General features: G+C 39.7%; 1 protein-coding gene across 1 annotated transcript; it reads right to left on the bottom strand.

Moving 5' to 3' along the window:
* Positions 1-4,214: 4,214 nt before the first annotated feature.
* LOC127486618 (vomeronasal type-2 receptor 116-like) lies at positions 4,215-15,938 on the bottom strand. The gene is made up of 6 exons (XM_070059358.1): positions 15,898-15,938; positions 15,382-15,673; positions 12,990-13,796; positions 9,058-9,285; positions 7,736-7,859; positions 4,215-5,128 (listed from the first exon to the last, which is right to left on the bottom strand). Exons 1-6 carry the CDS (start codon positions 15,936-15,938, stop codon positions 4,215-4,217), a joined length of 2,406 nt encoding a protein of 801 aa, XP_069915459.1.
* Positions 15,939-18,109: the final 2,171 nt, after the last annotated feature.

Below are 18,109 nucleotides of genomic sequence, written 5' to 3'. Positions count from 1 at the left end.
GTGCAGTTCTGAAGCAAGGATACAGGAGCCAGGAGCTTCTTCCAAGTTTCCCACATGGGTGCTGGGGTCCAAGAACTTGGGTCATTTTCTATTGCTTTCCCAGGCCATAACAGAGATCTGGATCTGAAGTGGAGCAGCTGGGTCTGAAACTGGTGCCCATATGCGATGCTGGTGCTTCAGGCCAGGGCATTAATCTGCTGCACCACAGCACTGTCCCCAGTTCATTTCTTAATTGGAATGATGATTATGTGGTTAAGTTTCTTGAATTCCTTATATGATCTTGGTATTAATAGTTTATTGAATGCATATTTTACAAATATTTTCTCCCATTCTGTTAGCTGTATCTTCACTTTGATGAATATATCTTTTGCTGAGCAAAAGTTACCTAGCTTGATTTAATCCCATGTGTCTATTGTTGCCATTATTGCCTGTACTTTTGGGGTCTTTTTTTTTTTTTGACAGGCAGAGTTAGACAGTGAGAGAGAGAGACAGAGAGAAAGGTCTTCCTTCATTTGGTTCACCCCCCAAAATGGCCACTATGGGGATCCAAAGCCAGGAGCCAGGTGCTTCCTCCTGGTCTCCCATGCGGGTTCAGGGCCCAGCACTTGGGCCATCCTCTAGTGCCCTCCTGGGCCACAGCAGAGAGCTGGTTGGAAGATGAGCAACTGGGACAGAACCAGCACCCCGACCGGGACTAGAACCTGGAGTACCAGTGCCACAAGCGAAGGTTTAGCCTAGTGAGCCATGGTGCCGGCCAGTTTTGGGGTCTTATCCAAGAAATCATTGCCTAGGCACATGTCCTGCAGTGTTTCCCCAGTGTTGGCCTCTTGTAATTTGATGGTTTCAGGTTTTTAGCTAAGATCCTTGATAAATGATGAGTTGATATTTGTATAGGTTGTAAGGTAGCAGTCCAATTTCAAATCTCTGCATGTGGAAATCCAAATGTGTGCATTTATTGAAGAGACTCCTTCTCTAGGGAGTGAGTTTAGCTCCATGTAACATTTTCAATTCAGACTATATAATGACAGATCATAGAAGAATACTGTTTCTCACTGTAGGATGAAATGCTATAAAATATCTTAATACAGCAGCTCATTACTAGGACTAGGAAGAAGGTAATGATCAAAACCACACTTTACTTTGAAAGTATTGCAAAGCCAGGAAATATGGACTATGGTGTATCCCACAGCAGCTATCTCCTCTATAATGCTATACACTGTAGCCCATGCTCTCTGTGAGACCCTGATGGGGAAAATAGAAGTGGGGTCAATGTTATATCATAAAATGACTCTGACACAGGAAGTGATGTCATATAGAAAGCCTGCCACAAAGAGTAAGGAAGGGTTGTGAGCCTATTATTATTTACAAGATCACTAAGCATGCACATAAGCACAGGGTACACCCATTGGATTATATATGGATTTTTCTTGATTTTAACTCTAGCTTACATAAATCTAATACCCATTGTAGAACACAATTAGGAATTTCTCCATTTATGTACAGGAAAATATACTGATCAAGTTATTTGAGTAAATCAAATAAATTTAATGTCTCACAGAAGAAATATATATAATCTGCATATACATATATGTAAATGGACATCAGCATGTTTACTTGATTATGTAATTTCTGTGTTTAAGTACAATAATAGTTGACGCACCAGTTGTGATTTGGTAGCCTCATAACTAGAAAAGTAAGTATATAGGCCAAGAATGTTTCCAAAGATTATTGTTATTTATGAAGTCCTTGGTTCAAATTAGTGAAGACAAGATGATAGTTGTTTAAAGAATTGGCCATCCCACAAAGGTGTCAGGAGACTCAGAAAGTCAGGGCTAATACATACTGTCCAGATCCTAACTACCATCAGGACATTCATAATTATCTTTTTTGGTTGTAAAATATTTCCCCTATCATCTCAAAAGGTACCGGTATTATCAAGAAAAAAGAGTCAAAGTGCAGAGAGACAAATAAAACTCACGCATATTACTGTTAAACTCTACTGAGATGAAAATGCTATACAAATAGACCTGCACATACACAGCATAAATGATTTTATGAGTTTAGAACTACCAGGTACAGCCAGGGATGTACAAGCAGATTTTGTAAAATGTTTATTAAGAAAAATTATGCTTAAATTTCTGATTCATAACACCAAAATCAACTGATAGTTCATTCAATTTTGTTAAACTTTTAAAAATTATGAAAATCAGAGTTACTGTGAGAGAGGGAGATACAGAGAGGGAAAGAAGAGACAGATCTTGCATCTGCTGATTCACTCCACAATGGCTGCAAGGACTTGGACTAGGCCAAGCCAACCCAGGATGCAGCAGCTTCAACTGTGTCTCCCATGTGACTACAGGGTCCCAAGCACTTGGATGCTAATCATCAGGGAAGTGCCAATAAAAACTACTGTGAGATTTCACTCCATCCCACTTAGAATGTGAAAAATGTGGATAATTACAAAGTCTGGTGAGGATCTGGAAAAGAAGTCCCTAAATATATTGTTGATGGGAAAGATTGTAAGCTTATACAACCATAATGGAAGATAGCAGAATGAGTCTTCAGAAATGCAATACTAGTTGTATCATATGGTCTAGCTGTCCACACCTGGGAATGCATTCAAAGGAAATGAAATCAGCACATGAAGGAATAACCTATACTCCCATGTTTATAGCAGCTCAATGCACATTAGCTAGGATGTGGAATCATCTAGATGTCCATCAACTGATGACTGTATGAAGGAAATGTGACATATATACACACACACACACATATACACATATACATACATAAAAATATATGTACATGTATATATATATATATATATAATGGAATATTACTCAGCCATGAGAAAGAATGTATACATGGCATTTAAAACTGGAGGTCATTACAGTAAATTATATAAGCCAGACCTAAAATAATATGTGCTGAATTTGGGTGTTGATTATGAGTGTGATGCAATGATGAAAACTCATTTATCTGTAGACTTTCGTGCATTTCTTAGTATGTATACAGTTTTTAAATATTTTCAACATGTTCCATAGCAGAAATGTTTTTTTAAATGCTCAATAGCAGATCATAAATCCTCCACACACAGATAACAACTACAGATATATCTATGCCCAGTGAGGTATGAAAGAGAGCCCACTTTCCATCATGCCTGATCACTTGGAACTGCAATAAAAATACCTGAGGATGCCAACAGGTGTTCAATGCATGTTCTGTTCTGGGAGATGTTTACCTACCATGGGAGAATCCTAGGTTGAGCTGCATCTCTTAGAGATCCCTTTTCTATTTGCTCTATTTACTTCAGTGGATCTTGTGGGGTGTGTGAATTTCAAAAATAGCATCATTGTCTCCTGGAATAAAAACTCTAAGCAAAGTTAGCAGTCAAATGATAGATCAGACAATTATAGCATCACTCCTATGTAATCCTGAAAACTACCTACATAAGTGATAAATATACCATTTCCAATTAGCCAGACAGTAATTATTTACTAAGAGATTTATGAACAATACAGCATCCAAAGAAAAGAATGTTCAAGGATTAGTTGACTTTTATATTTGGGAAATTAATTCCACTTAAATTATAAGCACAAAATGACAAATTCCCCATGACCTTCAGAGAAGCAACATAAAGAATGTATAACTGAAATGTGTTGTCAAATATGAACATATATAGCATCTAAATTGATAAACAAAAAGGAAGTTAGTTAGTGTGCACATTTTTAGGGATAGCCCTATCATATAAAATGTGATTGCTGTTTATAAGTTGATGGCCAGTTCTGTTTCAGTACTAAAACAGTGATTCCTTTTATGTTATATGAAAATATTTCTATCCTGAATTGTGTTTTTTGAGTGGCAGAAAGAGAAACAGAGAGAAGGAGAGAGATTGTTGAGAGAACAACCTTTCACTGCTTCACCTCTCAATGCCCACAGTGGCTGAGCCTGGATTGAGGCCAGAGCCAGAAGCCAAGAAAAAAATTGACTGACAGGAACTGAATAACTCTGAGTTGTCACCACTCACTCAAAAGGTTTATTTTCCTGGGAATCTCAGCTACTGTCATGTGACACAAACCCATCTTAATTGCTAGGACAAATGTCTAACCAATGATGGTTTTTAGTTTTGCTTATTTTCCAGTGTTGGAATGCCACTATCCTTTGGTTTCTGTTTACAAAATTTGAAAATGTGAAGAAACTCAAGAAAAAATGCTTTAGGATCCTGCATAACTGTGTTGGTTCTTTAAAGCTTTCAAAGAATTTTTATCAGATTTTATGAGTATAATGTAGCACTTGGGGGCAAAGATGCAGCCCAGGAGCCCTGCACTGGAGGCCAAGATGGAGAAGACCTCCACAGCCACCATGACCTTCCCCTTGGTGCTGTGGTAGACAGGCAGGAAGGTCACCCAGACACTGCAGAACACCAGCATGCTGAACGTCAGGAACTTGGCTTCATTGAACGTGTCAGGCAGGTTCCTGGCTAGGAAAGCCACAGTGAAGCTCACCAGGGCCAAGGAGCCCAGGTATCCCAGGACACAGTAGAAGGCAGTGACCGAGCCCTTATTGCACACCAGGATGATGTGGCCATGCTCAGAGTGTGCATCTAACTCAATAAAGGGAGGATAGGTTCCCAACCAGATGCCACAGAGAGCCAGTTGGATCAGGAAGCAGATGGGAATGAGGGAGTTAGAAGCTCCTGATACCAGCAGTCGCCTCATTGTTCTTCCAGGTTTCAGTGCTTTGAAGGCCAAAATCACAGTGATGGTCTTGGCCAGCACAGTAGAAACAGCCACTGTGAACACAAGACCAAATGCTATTTGCTGGAGGAGGCAGGTGGCTGTGTTTGGACGGCCAATGAAGAGTAAGGAGCAGAGGAAGCACAGGAGGAGGGTGATGAGCAGGATGTAGCTGAGGGTCCTATTATTGGCCTTGACGATGGGAGTGTCTCGGTGCTTCACAAAGACCCAGAGGACTGCAGCTGTGAGGACAGAGAAGCACAGAGCCACACAGGCCAGAGCCATCCCCAGGGATTCCTCAAAAGCTAAGAATGTCACCAGCTTGGGGAGGCAGTGGTTTCTTTCCATGTTTGGGTACTCATCATCTGCACACGGGATACACTGCTCTGCATCTGTGGGAAAAAGGAAGACTCTGTTTCCATTTCATAATTTTCTCCTCTATCCCTGTTAAGAAATATGGTCACCTTTGCAATGTCACATTGAGTCCAGCCTGTAGTGATGGATACCAAGAAACACTAGAGAAAATTCCTGCATTCCTAATCCAGTGAGAATGCCCATTTCCATTTGGCAGAAATTCATTCAAACAAGCACCTAGGCACATGGGGCTCTGTGAACTCATCTTATCGCACAGAGATTTTATTTTAGTGTTTTAATTTCTATAAAATGATGAATTTCCTGTATTTCATATGGGCATGGATTCTTCCGAGCCCTCTTCACTACAGCCCCCAGTTACTTTCTCAGGAGAATCCTTTTATTCACATGGATTATAGTATTTATCTGGGGTCATCAGTGTTAAGGTTTTTCTCACTTATTCTCAAATGGAGATGACTTATATAAATCATGTGTCATTCCTGAGACCTCCGTACATTTTTCTCTACTCTAATTCCTACATGGACTCATCTTGTCAGTATTTCCATATATCTGTTGTGATACTGTGCTTGAATAAAAGAGAACTGTAGCTGTTTATCTTTCTGAGGTTATAAGAAAGTAAGTAGTATTTTCATCATGTTACCGAAACACAACTAGGTATTCTTGTTAACCTGAAAGCATGACTTTTTCACCATTTTATCTCACGTGAACACCAAATTGTACACCACATTGTCTCACTTGAAATAATGCACTTCTGCTGCTACAGCATGAGAAAAGTCATTAAGAATAGGCCAGTTGGTGAATATGTCTCTCTTTCAAATGTCAAACAAACAAAAATAGAGTCATTGTTGTGGCATAGTAGGTAAAGCCACCACCTACAATGCCAGCATCCCATGTGGATATTGTTTTGTGTCCCAGTTGATCAGTTTCCAATCCAGGTCCCTGCTAATTGCCTAGGAAGAATAGCAGAAGATGGCCCAAGTACTTGGGACCCCCACACCCATGTGGGAGACCCAAAGGAAGCTCTTGGCTCCTGGCTTCTGCCTGGCCCAGCCTGAGCCAATGTTTCCATCTGGGGCCTGACAATTAGATTGAAATTTTCTCTCTCTCTCTCTCTCTCTCTCTCTCTCTCATTCTCTGAATCTCTGATTTTCAAATAAAATAGATAAATCTTTTTTTTTTAAATAAAAAAATGTTATTAGTAGGGCTATACTTGCAGTAAGAGTCCTACTTTGCTTTTATCCTTGGTGCTCATGCAAAAATACAAGCTTCTGGGACAAGACTTGTGATGTAGTGGTTAAAGTCACTGTTTGCGATGATGGCATCTCATACAGGCACCTGTTCATGTCCTGGCTGCTTCACTTCCAAACCATCTCCATGCCAATGTGCCTAGGAAACCAGCAGAGGAAGACTCAAATGTTTGGGCCTCTGCAAGACCTGGAAGAAGCTCCTGGTTTCTTTCTTTGGCCTGGCCCATAACCAGCTATTGCAGCTATCTTGAAAGTGAATCTACCTGATGGAAGATTTTCTCTGTATCTTCTCTCCCTCTCTATTACACTCTCCCTCTATCTGTAACTCTAATATTGAAACAAATAAATAAATATATTTTGTAAAAAGAGGGAATATGAACATTTGCAAAAATTTAGAGGAATTCTCTCTTTCAATTCTTTTCAATGTATACTGTTTACTTTTAATAGAATGTAGGTGCTTCTGGCACCTGTCTCAGAGATACCCCAGGAATACATAGGCAAGGGTATATTGTACAATGGGTTAATGCATGATACTTTAGTTTTCTTTCTTTCACTAACTTTCTGCATGTTGAGTGTTTTCACAGAAACTTGAAGTCATTTTTCTGTTATCTTCTTTATACTTGAAACTATATATAGCTTGTTTGAAGATACTGAAATCAAAATATTTCTTGAGCAAAGATTATGTGAATTAAAACATCCTTTGGAAGAATTCAAATTATTAATACCATATTTATTCTACATTGAACAGTGGAACTATTTACCAATGAGACTTTTACATTTCTCAAAACATTTGGCTTTGATATTTTATTTGATGTTTAACATTCCTTAAATGTTTTTTGAGTTAGCAAGTTGCAGCATTTTTAGGATGCTGTGTCTCTATATTGAATCTTGTTTTTCCTCTTCTACTGGTTTGTACATAAAGGAAACGTGGTTGCATTCATTATGTGTACTGCACACCATGCACTATGTCAAAGAGGCAGCACAGAAAGTAATACAGTATTCCCATCACAATTCATGTGAAGTAGCTACCTGCTTATCAGTTGTTTATTAAAAAGTTTTGATTTCAAGCCTTCTAGATATCCTTAAAAACACAAATATTGTATTTCTTGTTTAGACCTTAGATCTCAATTTGAGAGTCTTGTCCATCATTGGATGGGAAAGAAGGATGACAGATAGAATTATTGTCAGCATTGAGCTTGAGGGGATAAGCACCACTAGACAACAGCTTACACTTAATGAGATGGCAATAGTGAGCATACAACAAGGGAATGGAAATAATGAGTGAAGACTATTATCTCATCGCAAATATTCTTGGTTTACTTTTTATCAAGAAACAGTTCAGAACCTGGGGTTCTCACAGGTAAGTTATATGTTTTCTACCTGTATGATTGGAAATGTCTCTTTCTGGACAAACAACGCAAGTATAGCAGCAGACATGTTTTCCTTCCTGTGGTATTTTCCTGAATCCTGGACCACACCTCTGGCTACACAAAGACTGAGGAGTCTGATGGGGAAAGAGAAGTGATGGTTATTGCTTTGCATGACATTAAGCACTGTGATAGGATGTCTCTAACTGCCTTTTCATCCCAAGGTCATCATTATGTCCTCCCCAGTCTGTATTTGTTGATTTTATTCATACATCCCATTGGAGTTTCTAAGATGCTCATTCCAGGTTTGTCAATTGACTGCCAAATATTATGAGGGCACCTGATGGGTTTAATTTTGCTCATCACTGGATCTATGCTTCTGGGCATTTGTCTCTTTATTGAATTGCTTCCTCTGAAATCTTTTCAGTTCAGTTTTTATGTGGTAATCATTCTCAGAATGTGTATGTCTGAGACTATTTTACATGTCTCTTTCCTTTATTGAGTAGATTTTACATGCAAGAAAAAATATCCAAAAAATATGATGACTAAGTACACGTCTATTAGTAGCTACTCAGAAAAAAGACAAGCCTACAAGTAAAAGATGAGCAAATGTTACAAACCATGGATTGCGCATTGATCTACTTCTAAATGTCTAGACCCAGGGAGAGCATCAATTCCTGATTCTACCAATGCATTTGTGGTATAACATACGATAGTCATAAAAATCAGCCACAAAATTGCCTGGGGTGTATCAACAGCACAATGATGATAAATTTTTTATCAGAGCTGTGTGGTGATATTCAGAAGAAAAACTGAACTGATTCACAAGCACAATGACAAAGGAAAATGGGAATAGTTTCTACAAATAGTCAACTCATAATTTACTTGTGTTCATACTGCATCAAAACATAATAATGACTCTCACCAAGTGATTAAAATATCACTATGCTTATAAATATATATATATATATAATACATGAAATTTTTTCAAGTTATATAAATAAAAAAAGTTGAAATAAAATTTTAGAATCTGTGTATACATGCATTTAGTAATTTATTTCTGTATATTGATCTCTGTCTCCATTCCTTAACCTTGCTCATTCTAGTCACTCAACCTCAGGATGCATAAATATGCCAAAAGTAAAAAACAACAATATCTAATACACATGTGCACTTCTAATACACACTGGTTCTTATATGTGTAAGGAACACCATAACTTTGGAAGCCAAGATGTGAAATGAGAGTTGAATGCTTATTTAAATTCTCACACATAATCTCCTCTCAGATTCTATTCAGAACCTCCATATGTATCCAATATTCCCATGGATCCACACCTCCTTAAATGCAACAGGCCATTCTATCATGTCTTCATTGAGGACCAACTCTTGGCCGTGTGCACTCTCAGAGGAAAACTCCCCAATTTTAATCAGCAAACGAAATCCAGCGGGAAAATTCACAATGTTGTGGATATCATAGTGTGCCATACGGTGTCTCATTTCATGGAAGGAAACATCCTCCCCAGCACTGTTGGTAAATTGGATTTTCCTCAGAAGTGGATGAAGCTGGAGGGGAGGCACAATTGGAAAGAGGGAGAACATTCAGATGAGAGGTGGGAGGTGCACATGAGAAATCCTGCTTTCCCCTCCTCTCTATCCTCAGAGAGTCTATTTGGTAAAGGCTGAGTTTTGTCTGAATGGTCACCATATTGTGGGTTCAAGTGTGGGGAATTCTGCCTCTCCCCAATTAAAATGATGGGGAGCATTTGAATCCAAACAGAGAAATCACAGAATGTGTCCCACAAGGTGGCTGACCATGAAGGATTAGTCAGAGATTTAGGAAAGCTCATCTTAGTTCTTCCACATGAGAACAACACGGCTTTGTATGTGAGATATCTTGATCATTGTGATGGTTCCACAGGGGAGTGCAACTGTGTGCACTTTTAAAAGTTTAATCCTACCCCCCCAAAATTATGAAATTCTCTCTTTTTTAAAAAAAAATAGATTCAGCTGGATACCATTATGCATAACAAAATATAGCCATTCCATAAAGAAAATATCAAATAATTTTTTTTGGTGACAGGTACTATTTATAGAATGGAAGAAAAACCCACAATATATAAAAATGAAACTGTCTTCTCTGGATTTGGTTTGTGTTTATCACCCTTGTGTAAATTCCTGTGGAGTAGTAGTCTTTCTACTTTTCACTTGTGGAACTTATGATTAGTAGTGTATTAACCCTGCAACTTAAAGTAAATGGAAATGATGTTATTGCAAAAATTAAAAGGAAAATAGGAAAGGAAGTAGTGGGGATTGAGAAAGGAAAAAAAGGATGGTTATCTTCTTAGAATTGTATCAATGAAATACATAAAATCTATTCTTTTATATTAGAAAACATTTCTTCATTTAAGAAATTTGTGCTGTCTTGTGGTGCAGCAGGTGAAGCCACTTTCCACTGTGCCCAAAACCCCTGTGAGTGCCAGTTTAAATCCCAGCTTTTCTACTACTGATTCAGCTTCCTGCTAATGTGCAGTTGAATTTAATTAAATGAATTAAAAATTGAAGCATAATTTTTCTTAATAAACATTTTCCCAAATCAGCTTGTACATCCTTGGCTGCCCTTGGTAATTCTAAACTTATAAAATTATGTATGATGTATATGTGTAATTTATTGTAAAATATTTTCACCTTAGTAAAGTTTAATAATAATGTGCCATGACTTTTTTTTGACAGGCAGAGTTAGACAGTGAGAGAGAGAGACAGAGAAAGGTCTACCTTTTATATTGGTTCACCCCCCAAATGGCTGCTATTGCTGGTGTGCTGCGCTGATCTGAAGCCAGGAGCCAGGTGCTTCCTCCTGGTCTCCCATGTGGGTGCTGGGCCAAAGCAATTGGGCCATCCTCCATTGCCATCCCAGGCCACAGCAGAGAGCTGGACTGGAAGATGAGCAACTGGGACAGAACTGGTGCCCCAACCGGGACTAGAACCTGGAGTACCAGTGCCGCAGGCAGAGGATTAGCCTAGTGAGCCGTGGTGTCATGACTTTTATTTCTCTCTCTGCACTTTGACTCATTTTTATTGCATATAATGCTACCTTTTGAGATGATAGGGGATATTTTAAAATCAGAAAGATTTTTAGCTGCTGTGGGATACAACATAGTCCATATTTCCTAGCTTTGCAATCATTCCAAAGAAAAGAGTAGTTTTTGATCATTATCTTCTTTCCAGTCTTTGTAATGAGCTGTATTAAGATACTTTATAGGCCAGCGCCGCAGCTCACTAGGCTAATCCTCCACCTTGCGGCGCCGACACACCGGGTTCTAGTCCTGGTCAGGGCGCCAGATTCTGTCCTGGTTGCCCTTCTTCCAGGCCAGCTCTCTGCTGTGGCCAGGGAGTGCAGTGGAGGATGGCCCAAGTACTTGGGCCCTGCACCCCATGGGAGACCAGGATAAGTACCTGGATCCGATCCTGCCATCGGATCAGCACGGTGCCGCAGCCTGCTGGCCGTGGCGCGCCAGCCGCGGCGGCCATTGGAGGGTGAACTAATGGCAAAGGAAGACCTTTCTCTCTGTCTCTCTCTCTCACTGTCCACTCTGCCTGTCAAAAAAAAGACACTTTATAGCATTTCATCCTACAGTGAGAAACATTGTTCTTCTATGATCTGTCATTATAGAGTCTGAGTTGAAAATGCTGCATGGAACTAAACTCACTCCCTAGAAAAAGACAGTCTCTTCAATAAGTAGTGTTGGGAAATTTGGATTTCTATTTGCAGAGATTTGAATTCAGACTGTTACCTTACACCCTATAAAAATATCAACTCATATTTTATCAAGGATCTAAGCCTAAATCCAAAACCATCAAATTATAAGAGGCAAATACTGGGGAAACACTGCAGGACATTTACCTAGGAAACAATTTCTTGGATAAGATACAAGAAATAAAGGCAATAAAGGCAACAAAATACATTAAGCTAAGTAACTTCTGCTCAGCAAAAGATACACTCATCCAAGTGAAGACACTACTTACAGAATGGGGGAAAATATTTGCAAAACATGGATCCAATAAAGTATTAATCTCCAGATTGTATAAGGAGTTCAAGAAACTTAACAACAACATAACCAAAAATCCAGTTAAGAAATGACCTAAGGATAATAACAGGCATTTTTCAAAGGATGAAATACAAATGGCCAAGAGAAATATGAAAAGATGATCAGGACTGCTAACCATTAGGGAAGTGCCAATAACAACTACAGTGAGATTTCACTCCACTCCGCCAAGAATGAGTATTATCCAAAATTTGAAAAATAACAAATTCTGATGAGGATCTGGAAAAAAATATGCCAATACATTCGATGGGAATGATTGTAAGCTGGCACAACCATAATGGAAGATAGTAGAGAAATTCCTCAAAAAACCAATACTAGTTCTACCACATGGCCCAGTTCTCTCACTCTAGTGAATGCGTCCAAAGGAAACAAATAAGCACATGAAAGAGTCACTTGCACTCCCAATTCTATAGCAGCTCAATGCACAATACCTAAGATGTGGAATCATCTAAATGTTCATCAACTGATGACTGGGTGATGGAATTCTGATATCTATCTATCTATATATATATATATTTGTGATATATATATATATTTGAATATTACTTATCCATGAGAAAAATGAAATCTTGACATTTAAAACTGGAGGACATTACAGTAAATTACATAAGCCAGGCCTACAAAAACATCTTGTTTTCTCTTATTTGTGCTAGTTAATATATAGAGTATAAAATGGTGTGGTTGTCTGATCACTGTCTATGTAATCTTCATATTGTTTCCCTGCAGCATACCATGTTATTGACAATATGCTCCTCTATCACGTGTAAAAAAAGAAATTGAGTAGGGGATATAGAGCTCTATTTAGGTATTAGTAATGCTATGTTCTATATTTTGGCATTGGTTATCAGTGTGATCAGATGTCCAAAACTATTTATCTGTAGACTTATGTGCATTTCATAGTATTTATACTGTTTTTAAATATTTTCAACATGTTCCATAGCAGAAATTGTTTTTTAAAATGTTCAATAGCAGATAACAAATCCTCCAAACACAGATAACTATTACAGATGTATCTAAACACAGTGAGGTATGAAAGAGCCCACTTTCCATCATACCTGATCATGCCATTCTCAACATGAAAACACGGTCATATGGTAATGCAATAAAAATACCTGAGAATGCCATCAGGTGTTCAGTGCATGTCCTGTTCTGGGAGATGTTTACCTGCCATGGAAGAATCCTAGGTTGAGCTGCATCTCCTGGAGATCCCTTTTCTATTTGCTCTGAAAGCATCTTATGGAGGGCATGGGCCACTGCATACACAGCATTGTAGATGAAATAGCTGAAGTCAGATATGGTCAGCATGTCAATGTGTCCTGGGAAAAACTCAAAGGAAGCATTTGGTGGGCAGACTCCAATTGTTCCACAAAGTGACCCAGGAGGTAAGCAGTGAAAAGCATGAAGCCATAGTTGACTGAGGAAGAAATCTTCTGGGTAGTGGGAAGGGTCCACTGTCTTGACAAAGTGGTTGAGGCCAGGAATTACTCCCTTGTGGTGTGAAAATGAGAAGCCTCCATGAAAAGAGTGCAGCATGTTGTGTGTCTCCTTCACAACAATCTCCCACTTTGCAGCCATGATCCACACCTTCCCCAGGGTTAAATAGTATTTGCTTAGAAATTCCATGGTATAGAGGCTCCTCACATCACCATATAGAATATGCACATTTGCTGATGCAATTCGGATCCCCTCTAGGAAAGAGATTTCACTTTCTTCATACCTTGACTTAGCGTCAGGGAGCTTTACTGAATAGGCCAAGCAGACACCTTTCTTTACCATCTCAGCTTCAATATCCTGGAGGAACTGCTCTCCTTTCATGTCATTAGATACAAAGATCGCCACCCAAATCCAGCCAAAATGTAGTAGCAAGGAGAGCATTCCACAGGCCAGAGAGCTGTCACTAGTGGCCATCTGATAGAGCGATGGAAACTTGTCTCTCTCACTTAGCATGGGATCAAAAGGACCGTATGTGATCTGAATGGAAAGAAAACCATGATGATCTGAGGTTTGTGGGTAGAGAAGACCATGTTCTATCATCTGGGTTCAGAGAAATCCATGCTTCAATGCTTATTGCTTTCAGGATTGGAATGGATATCCTCATTCACAGCATGCAAAAATGTGTAAGATACCTGTAAATCTTCATATTCATTTGAGGGAAGAAGAGTGCATGGATTTTGGACCAGGACATTGGTTTTTCCCACTTTTCACCCCATGTTACATCTGGAGATAGCCCCCATTGAAACTGGTGTTAATGTTTCCTCTGAGCCAAACAACCTTTTACTGTGTTGATTTCTTGATAGCTTGAATTTCATTAATTTTTCTGTCATAACCTAAATTGCCTTGAAGAAAACACTCAACTACCATCTCTGAGTTTTCTTTTTTTTTTTCTTTTTTTTTTTTTTGACAGGCAGAGTGGACAGTGAGAGAGAGAGAGACAGAGAGAGAAAGGTCTTCCTTTGCCGTTGGTTCACCCTCCAATGGCCACCGCTGCAGCCGGCGCACCGCGCTGATCCTGGCAGGAGCCAGGATCCAGGTGCTTTTCCTGGTCTCCCATGGGGTGCAGGGCCCAAGCACCTGGGCCATCCTCCACTGCACTCCCTGGCCATAGCAGAGAGCTGGCCTGGAAGAGGGGCAACCGGGACAGAATCCGGCGCCCCAACCGGGACTAGAACCCGGTGTGCCGGCGCCGCAAGGTGGAGGATTAGCCTATTGAGCCACGGCACCGGCCTCATCTCTGAGTTTTCTTAAACTTGCTTTTCAGACCAGAATCCTCCTATGCTACTCTACTGTGAGTTTGCTGGTAATGTGTGTAGATTGCCACCTGTTTGAAGTGGGTTTCCTTTAAGAATCCTAAGAATGTGAATGCAGACCCTTGGAGGTCTCTTGAATGGATTATGTAATTGGGTTCCTGACACCTAATTGGGAGATTTGAATTGAGTTCCAGGCCCCTCAGTTTTTCAAGGGCAGTCAGCAGCAGAACCATAGTGGGTATTTGTTGACTAAACTAGTGAATGGGTGTACACTGTGTGTGTCTCATTGTTTCTCAGTTCATGAAACACACAGTAAGATTTAAATCTCTTTGTTGCACATGGAAAGTGAACTGGGAATGCTGTGAAGGAATCTGCTGAATGTGAAGAAGTCAGGATTGGAAGGGTGTGAAATCTCATGCAACTGTAACTCAGCCCCAAACACTCTTTAATGATCATTGGGGCTGTTATGTTCCATGGAATCCAAAGGAAAGTACTGTCCCAGGTCTTCATATATCCATGTATAACATGGAGTCATCCTAGGACATCTCTGTGCTGTGGGTATTTCCTGTGAACAGTCAACAATCTATATTCCCAAGAGGTGGGGATGGATACATTGGCCCCAGAAGAGTATCTTGGTGGAGGCTCTCAGCTTCCACTGTTCCTTCCCTTTCTCAGTCTAAGGAATTCCCCAAAATCTTTTTCAACTAATAGTGGAATATGTCACTTGGCTTCCACAGGACCTTGCCCCAGATGTAACAGATCTGGTGGGAGATGGAAGTATTTCTCACCAGATTTCACAACCCATTTACCTGTGGGGTTTTGTAGAGCTCCAACATCGTTCCAATTTCAGCCAAAAATGCTGATGTGGTTCCAGCAATGATGGCAACTGTCTTGCCTTGTGTCTGGCAGGTGTAGTTAGGGATGAGATGATGCTTTCCAGTCAGCCAGTGCAGAGTGCTCCTCAGGGTGAAGTGACCACTGGTTACAGAATTGTAGAGTTGGAAACCCAGGGTCAGGTTGGGGAGGAGCTGGGGGTCCTTATTGATCTCCTGGATGGCAAAGAAGAAGGCCAGCACATATTGGTAGTTCTTCCACAGCCACCTAAAGAGAGGGGCAGCATCAAAAAGAAGGGAGAGAGTATGGAATTAAGAGCAACACCACAGCCATGCCCTGAAGCAGCAATGGTCAGACTCAGGCTTCCATTCAGTGATGAGCTGAGGCTCTGGCACATGGAGGAGGTGTGAGTGAGGTTCCAAGGGCTCTAGAAGATCATGGAATGGCCATTGGACTCCTCTGAAGCAAACCGTGCCCATGATCACACTCACCTTCCCAAGCCCTTCAGGAAAGCCTTGATGTGTCCCAACATGGGATTTCACTTCTACTTAAGGATGGAACCCAAGAGGCAAGCATCACTGTTTTCAGTACCTTTTGAAATAATTGAACACCATCTGACTTGTCAGTCATTTTAGCATTTGGAAGCATCTCTAATTTATTCACCAAAGCCATTTTTATGAGCCCTTTCTGTAATTTTCCACTTAATATACCAACATTCACAGCTTAATATACCAACATTCACAGAAGCAATTTTGTTCAAACATAGTTGCTTTAAAAAAGAGCATTTCATTCAGAATGTCAAATTGTCAGAATATTTACAATGTTCACTTTATTTTATTCACTGTTTTCCTCAAGCTCTGAATTCCATTTCACCATTTCACTCTTTATTCTTTAATATTTTCTGCATGTTTCTATAAAGCTTAACCAAAATTATGAGTTCTTGGGATTTAGTAATCGCTCTCAAATTTTACCTGTCCAAGAGTGTGAATGTTTTGTTTTCACACAATGGATACCTTTGCACCTCTTCTTACAAAATGTTTTCTTATTTCTATATTTTATCCATAATTTGAATGTCAAGCAAATACATACTTGTCAATAGATTACGTGGGATTAAATCAATTTATGGAGTCATCTGTTGTTTGGGTGCATTGATCCCTTTTTAAATGTTGAGGTTAATAGATTGTTATTTCAATATGTGTTAAATTTATGAAATATGCCTATACATTTTCTAAAATTCAGTGTTTGATTTTAGGATAAGTGCATTTTTCTCAAGTTTCACACAATTGTGTATTATTCTAACAAAGAGAATTTGATTTTTTTTACCTAAAATAGTCAAATTTTGTTACTTTTTATAAACAGTTGATTCAAAAGTTTTTTTTTTTTTATTTCAGTACAGGGTTTATTTGTTATACACTATGTAGACCAATCAAAAAATATGCTACTGATGGGGCTGGCACTGTGTCGTAGTAGGTTAATCCTCTGCCTGTGGTGTCGCATCCCATATGGGCACCAGTTTTAGTCCAAGCTGCTCCTATTCCCATCCAGCTGTCTGCTATTGCCAGGGAAAGCAGTAGAAGAGGGCCCAAGTCCTTGGTCCCTTGCACCCGTGTGGGAGACCCAGAAGAATCTCCTGGCTCCTGGCTTTGGATTGACAAAGCTCTGGCCATTGCGGCTATTTGGAGAGTGAACCAGCAGACAGAAGACTTTTCTCTCTGTCTCTCCCTCTCACTGTCTGTAACTCTACCTATCAAGTAAATAATTTTAAAAATATGCTACTGAAGACTGTTTCATACGTAGTTTTACTTATTTGAATGAAACTTAAGAGCATTGAACTGAAATGTTTCTTGCTTTTAATCATTTTTGCTTAATTGCAATTAATTCCCTGGTACAGGGATTTTTATTCACTGCTGGGTTACTTACAGCACTTGTTGTCAGCTGCAAGCTGACAGGTTTACTTCTTTTTTCCATTACACAAGGCTGCCAGGTCTTAAGTTCAGACCTTGCATATTCATTTCAAGACTCTTGGAGGCTGATCAGGAGGTGAGATCAATAGAGTGGGTAAAAATGTCCATCTCTCACTCTCTGCAGGAGTGGAGAGCAAACAGAAAATGTAAAGGGACGGTTGTGAAAGGCAAAAGAAGGGAAGCAAGTGCAGCCTTCATTGACATGCATTCCTTCAACTTCTCTATATGTTCTTTTTTAAGAATTCCCAAGTGCAATTAACCACACACAGGTACAAGCACACACTCTCTCACAGTCTGAACCACAGTTGACACATAACTCAGTGTTGGACTTACCGGTCTCTCTCCATTTTATCCATTGGCCTGGATAAAAAAGATAACTAGATCATGTCTGATTCTGGTTCCAGGAAGTAAAGGGGGAAAAACCCACCCAGTACCAAGTCTCCATCTCTATAGACACTTGGCCTCATGGAATTATAACATTTCCAGGGAGATATGTCCTGTGAACTGTATGAAAAATTCAGGAGTGGGTTGAGAAAAATCACAGAAAACAACATGTCAAGTGAACCAAACATAAAGTTAAAGGCTGAAGTCTCTGCTGATATTGGTCTGTATTATCTCTGATGTCTCAGCCCCCTGCAGTGAGACTAGATATCTGTGTAGTACATAACTGGTCCCAGGATTCCTGTATGCCCTCAAGCTGTAGATAGTGTGTGCTAAATACTGGTTCACACAGGGACAC

Source organism: Oryctolagus cuniculus, chromosome 16, assembly GCF_964237555.1.
Source record: "Oryctolagus cuniculus chromosome 16, mOryCun1.1, whole genome shotgun sequence".
Classification (NCBI taxonomy): Eukaryota; Metazoa; Chordata; class Mammalia; order Lagomorpha; family Leporidae; genus Oryctolagus; species Oryctolagus cuniculus.
This window is presented reverse-complemented; position numbering and strand designations above follow the sequence as displayed.

What these genes read in the sequence shown, in the direction of transcription:
- LOC127486618 (XM_070059358.1), bottom strand. Translation starts at nt 15,938, where the DNA reads ATGTTGGGACACATCAAGGCTTTCCTGAAGGGCTTGGGAAG. An exon ending in AGCTCTACAAAACCCCACAG is followed by an intron (nt 13,797 to 15,381) that starts GTAAATGGGTTG and finishes CTTTCCATTCAG; the next exon opens with ATCACATACGGTCCTTTTGA. An exon ending in CTAGGATTCTTCCATGGCAG is followed by an intron (nt 9,286 to 12,989) that starts GTAAACATCTCC and finishes CCTCCCCTCCAG; the next exon opens with CTTCATCCACTTCTGAGGAA.